The following is a 6,241-nucleotide window of genomic DNA, read 5'->3' as shown; positions in this document are numbered from 1 at the left end:
ATTACAGAAAAAGAAAAAAAGCCTTTATAAATGACAAAATGAAAATATAAAAAATAAGATCCATTGGAGTTTCAGGGGTGAGTGTTGTCCTTGTTGTTTATTGTGTTGTTTTGGGCAGTTTCCTTATTTACCTTCTTTAAATGATTAAATGTCTTGCCATTTTCTTTGTACCTSATTGCCACTTAATCATGCAGACTTATTTCTTTATGCTGTCACTGATTGAACTTAGAGGGTTTTGAACAGAAAGGATTTGAGCCAAAGTCCACAAAATTCAAGGTCGTTTTTTTCTACAGGCTTTTCCTCATGACCAAAGGTGCTCCTTACCAGGAATGTGATACAGGATAGATGCTCTGAGATTTGGCAGAAAAATTGRTATTTGAAACACTAGCATTCTCTAACTGGCAGTGAAGATAATGWCTTTGGAAAACATGGGGACACCTTGCTGCTCTTCTCTTCCCTGCCAAGTCTATTTTAGAATTAGCATCAGTTCTCTAAAATGTTAATTATATTCAGATTTGTAAGAATGCCCTTTTTTCTGTGCATACCTGAGCAGATGTTTCTGGTGCACCTTAAATGAAATGCTGCAAAGGGTTGAGTATTTTCAGGGGCTAGGAGGTGAACCCTAACCCCGTGTCCGGTTTGTTAGGGTAATCCTAATSTATTCAGAGGAATGAAGGGACATTGTAGGGATGCAAAACAGTCTGTTTCTAATTCTTGTGTTCCCGTGGCAGATGAAACAAAGAACAAGAGCAAGATAAGCATGAGCATTAATGCAATAATTAGTGCATGAGACAAGCAGAAACCTTCCTTACCACCCTGAAAAAATAATCACAAACCATCTGTATAGTGATATCTTATCAGATCACAGAAAAAGTAAATGATGAGACTCTGAGGAACCTAAGTAGTGTGTGMGTGCCTCACAAACAACATTCATGGAGATGTGAATTTTTTTCCAGTGCTGTGTTTCCTGTGCTACTGAAGACAGTCTGTCATGACTCTACTGAGCCATCACTGCCATTTGCTGTGGTCTTTAGGACTCTAAGGGGACTTACACTGAGCTTAGGCTGTGTAGGAAAATTGGTTTGTGGGCTTACAGCATCAGAAATACATTCAAGGTGCTGCTGGAAAGAGTGGCTTATGGCAAAGATCTTCTGCATGGCTGGAGTAAAACATTCTGGGGGCAAAGATTGTCAAACACACCCTGACACAGCCACCAAGGCAACCTCAGGCCASTGTAAGAGCTTCCTCCCTCCAGGTYGTAGTGAATATACCCAGTGAGGCAGAAACCTAARCCATGTGTGACTGTATTTTCTGTAAATGCACAGTGATGCAAAATCGYAGGAAATTGATTCAAGCATTGTTCTGTCTGCTCCATTAAAAAGTGACATGATGAAAAGAGACTGTGAACCTTGCATTAACCAGGCAGTTAAATCAGGTTTCTATGCATTTCATGTATCTGAGCCATGTGCTGATCTTAACCATTCATTTTAATTTGTCAGTACGCTAGAATTCTACCAAGCTGAKAGCTGATACAGGCAAAATTTCCAGAGAGAAATGCAGGTGTCTGGTCATGAGAATGAAATATTTCAGCACTCCTATCACATGTGACAGCTAAAAAAATCTGTCCCTGGTGCTGACTTTATTAAACCCTTCTGAGCTTAGTAATGAAATACTGTCACCTCACCACTACCCAAGGCAATGGCAGAGGAAGTCTGTAAAGACCCTCAATGGCTTCATGGTAACTGGAAAAGGTGCAATATACACATTGTGAAGGAAAAGAGTAATGTAGAGCCACCCAGCAATGTGGGGATGCTTAATTTATACCTGAAAGTAGGTCTCATGTATGCAGGAGCTGCCTTGAAAAGTAATTATTGAAATAAGGTTCAGAATGAAAAGAGTGTACTAGACTTAGGACTCCACCTGAGACTCACTCCATTGCACCACTGTTATTTAAGGTGCTTTACAGAGTGAAATGCTGCAATTKCCTCTCTCCACAGGCTGAAGAACATGTATCCCAAACTCAACTGAAAAGAATGTATCATAAATTTTCTTCTTTGACATCAAAATAATACTCAGATTTAGAGTCACTGAATTTTGGAAAAATTCTCTCTCTCTAGTTTTCCAGAATTTATTCTTTGATATGGATTGCATAAAACTTTGAAGATAGGTAGACATAAAAAAAAAAAAATACGTATTAGTAGAGACATTAAGTTTTACATTTCAGAGTTTAAGTCAAATTCATTACTAGGAGTGAAGAAAGGATTTTTCTCTTCAGCTCAGGCCATTTCAGATGTGCTCCTGTGAAGTTTTCTCATCCTTATGAAAGCTTGGGTGGAGACCCTGCCAGAAGGGGGGATACTTCACCACAGAAAACACTCTTCTAAAATAGTCTGAGAGCGGACAGCTACAAATTGTGTTCTCCTGTACCTATTCTAAAGTTAGCTATAGAATTGTTCCAGTGTGAAAGAACAGGATTTAATTGCATTTTTGTGCCAGTGAAGAATAAAGAAGAGTTTRGTGTTTTTAGAGAAAATATATGCCAAATATTTAGYCCTTATAATACCACATCRGGATGTGATARAGAAAGGCTCAAAGCCTAACCTATTCTAGAGTGCAYGTGATAAGGTATGGGTGCATAATAYTGTCCTCACATAACCTAGGGGAGAGAAAGCAAGGGAATTATCTTYGTAATTAAGCCATTAAGGCACATGACCTCCTTCAKRWMRGGGTRTTTGGGTAATTAAGCTTGTACAATGGGCACATATTGTACCTTGTGGGTAATCTGGCAGCCCTGGAGACTCTCTAACAAAGTATATGTATTGGCATTTTTGAAATGATAAATATGTTTAAAAATGAAATCTGATTCTTGTTTGTTTTCCTTCCTCCTGTGTCTCACAGATCTCTCTCTCTACTGTTTGTTCTGTATGAAGCCTCTTAACATCAGCATCTCTGCACATATGTTTGCACAATGGGTTGCCATAAAGGATTACAGAGTCATGCRGTTCCTACAAGGTCACTCAAAAATTCTGGTTGGAATACAGACTATAACCAAAGAGGTGCTTGAATTCAAAGTAAATTCAAAAATYAAATCATTCTTCCAAATTTCCTCAGAGATAGTATGTTTACAACTGTGGAATCTGCTATCAAGTCAAGCAGTGCTCAGGCTTCAAATGAGTAAAACCTTGAAGAAAGATGTATGTCTTTAYTGGAAGTCTTGCAGTATCTCTTTTAATTTATTGATGATAAATACTATTTAAAAATCTAGAAATTATTCACAGTRTAGTCAATGGCACCTGTACATAATGAAAAAAAATTTTTGTTCAGCAGTAGCTTTTSAGGTGTTTCATAGCAGTGATTGGTAACAGTGAGCACTCAAAACTTGGCACTTTCTCATGCCTTTGCTGAAAACAAAAATGAGCCACAAGCAACTTTATTGTTCAACCAGGTCTAATTCATAAGAAAAGGAAGATGGAATAGTGAAGTGACTWGAGTCACAGTCCAGGTCATGGCAAAAGTGGAGGGAATGTTCAAAACACCACAGCTGATTGTTAAGACACCCATATACAGGGGGGAGACAAGCCTTGTAGCACAAGAATCTTCCTTTGAAAAGGACTGAACCACACCTAGCACTGCAGACATTTGCTAGAGTGAGTGAGGCTGTGTACCTCAGCAGTTTGAGCAAGAGAGTGGGGATTCAGCATTCTGTTTTATATTGGGGTTTCATGCTGCTACACATCCCTGTAAATTTGCCATGCAATCCTGGTTTTATTGCTAACTGGCTCTGTGGATTCAAATATGCACATTGCACAGCAGGTTGCTCCTTGACTACTCATGAAATTAGGTGCTGGCAAATACAAGATTTTCTTATTTTGCCTCTCTGCAGTTGCACCCACATGTCATTATGATGAATAAAATATGAGACCATCTTCACCAGATACTAATTTTTTGCTACTTATATCTCATGTAAAAGGTAGAAAAAATACCTGCTGATTCACAGATTTTTTCTGAAGATTAATTTCCTTGGAATACAGTTCTTGAAGAAAGTTGTGAAAGCTAAAGACCAAGGTTAGCATGTATGAGGATTTATTTGAATGGAGATGTAGCTATCAGCACTCATGTAAAAAGAGAGCCCATTTAACTCAAGTGACCTCAGACACCCTGCCAAACACTGCCGTAAGGTGGTGTAACAGATGACTTTCAGAACTTGAGGAGTCTGGGAAACACAGCTCCTTTACTTGGCTCTCTCTTCCAAGCAGAGGCAAAGGAAGATAACATCCTTTCCTTTGGGTCCTTGTGAATTATTTCCCTTACACATCATCCAAAACACGCTTGGGTCAATGGGAATCCTTTCAATTGAAGGAACATTAGCTCCCAGCCACACRCAGCAAGGTAATTGTAGGATTACTTCTAAGGGGTGATTTATTTGCTTTTGCATGGGTTTGGATGCTAACATTTGGGGAAGTACTATCAAATGAACAACTCTATATTCTGAAAGCTCACTATCCATAAATACTATGGAAAACAGCCAATCCTTTGTGTCTTTCATTTTTTTACCAGTATCTGATTATACATSAGCAATTAAGGGAAACTTGCAATATCTGCAAAATCAGTATTAATATCCTCATTGAGAACTGAAGACACTGGAGAACAAAGAAAATAATTGAATGTTCCAAAGCTATAAAACTAGACAGTACAGTTTGATATACTCTATTATGCGCAGATATTATGTATTAAGTTATACAGTTCTAAATGCACATTCACCTACAACACCACTTTTCATAAGATTTTATCACAGAATAGGATGTTTCAAATTGACAGACATCAATGGGTTTTGTAAATTTAATTGCTTGTATTTTCAATCTAGTTTAATCTTTAATCTAATGTTTAAACTTTTCAATCTAGAAAAGTTTACAAACATAATATTTTGTAATAGATTCCAAATGAAATAGTGCATCTGCAATTTTCTTTTACCCACAAAAAAAAGCAAGAAAAAGCCACAACAATATTATATTGTGCATAAAACGGGGGGCCATCTATTGCAGTCCTTTTCTACCCATATATGATAAYGACTTTCCTGTTGATTTTGAGATAACTACCCTGAGGAATAAAACATTKCAGCATTTACTGTGTTAGAAATGTCACAATGATTTTCCCTGAGTAAATGCTGCCAGTTTGGTCCCTTGCTTGTTTTAGATGGTCCCTTTTAAGGTTAAAAAATAATTTTACTGAAATTGCTAGGAGTTTGGCCAATTATTTCACTGGAAACAGGAAAATAACCAATCCTACGCAGTGCGTAGGAGACAAGAAAAAATACATAACTTACTTTCCTCTGGTAGTTTCAAAGCCAGACACTTTGGAGTTGGCATCCTGCTGGGTCCTGGTGATACCAGTGCTGYGAGAGGACTGCTTGACAGATCTGTTCCCTGGAGCTGTATCCAGGCTTGTAGTGACCCCTTGAAGGACAGRGATGTCTCTAGCAGTGCTTTGTAGGGCTGCCCCATGGCTGTGAGTTGAGCTTTCCATCTTCTCTCTGCCAGAGTCCCCATCACTGWGTCCTTTTGACTGACTTGCAGGGGTGGATATTGCAGGACTGGAAGTTTTCTTCAGCACTTTCATTCCCAGAGTCTCTTCTGAAGATGCAAAAGGAGGTCCCTGTGAGGCMCTCGCTTTGGCAGCTTGGATTTCTGAATGGAATGAGCCCCTAATTGTGGTCGAAGATGGAGTCGAGTCGGAGTGACTTGTCTGGATTTCATTGCCTTGTCCTGTGGTCCAGAGTTTTCCTGGAGTGTTAAATCCAGTGTTGCCACTCTGTAGGTGCAACAAGAGCAGCAAGAAAAATATCTCTTTCATTCTGTTGGTTTGTAAATGCTATAAGTTATCTCACATTTGTTTCCGAAACAAGAAATCCTGTAGTTTCTCCCTCCTCCTGGGCTGCTGCTCAGATAGTGAGCCTASAGAGAGGATGCCCCAACAGGCTTTATTTCTGTAGAAAGGAAACAGGTTTTGGTGTTTCAAAACTRACTGAGGAAGCCTGGTTTCCTGTTTCTGTGGATCCCTCTGCAACCTGTGACCCCTTGGAGAGCAGGAGCCTGGCAGCCTATGTGGGAGGAAAAGAGAAGTCTCTGCAGAAGGCACAGAATAAAGATTAATGGCACAATAGAAATGTGGAAAAATATGTACTGTGAAGTAATCCGGAGGGATAAAACCTGAAATTATTAGCTGATTTTCCTCTCACATGTAC

At 39.0% G+C, this 6,241-nt stretch overlaps 1 protein-coding gene across 1 annotated transcript in view; it reads right to left on the bottom strand.

Moving 5' to 3' along the window:
• MMRN1 (multimerin 1) overlaps positions 1-5,929 on the bottom strand; it is a 40,246-nt gene extending 34,317 nt beyond the window's left edge. The window contains exon 1 of the mRNA XM_057366850.1: positions 5,324-5,929. Coding sequence (XP_057222833.1) covers positions 5,324-5,850 — 527 coding nt within the window. The 5' untranslated portion in view covers positions 5,851-5,929. The remainder of the gene's footprint in view (positions 1-5,323) is intronic.
• Between the last annotated feature and the right edge of the window lie 312 nt (positions 5,930-6,241).

This window comes from Malurus melanocephalus, unplaced genomic scaffold, assembly GCF_030028575.1.
Source record: "Malurus melanocephalus ecotype Western Australia unplaced genomic scaffold, MMel_1.1 scaffold_72, whole genome shotgun sequence".
Taxonomy (NCBI): domain Eukaryota; kingdom Metazoa; phylum Chordata; class Aves; order Passeriformes; family Maluridae; genus Malurus; species Malurus melanocephalus.
The sequence above is the reverse complement of the archived record's forward strand: the minus strand, read 5'-3'. Positions and strand labels throughout refer to the sequence as shown.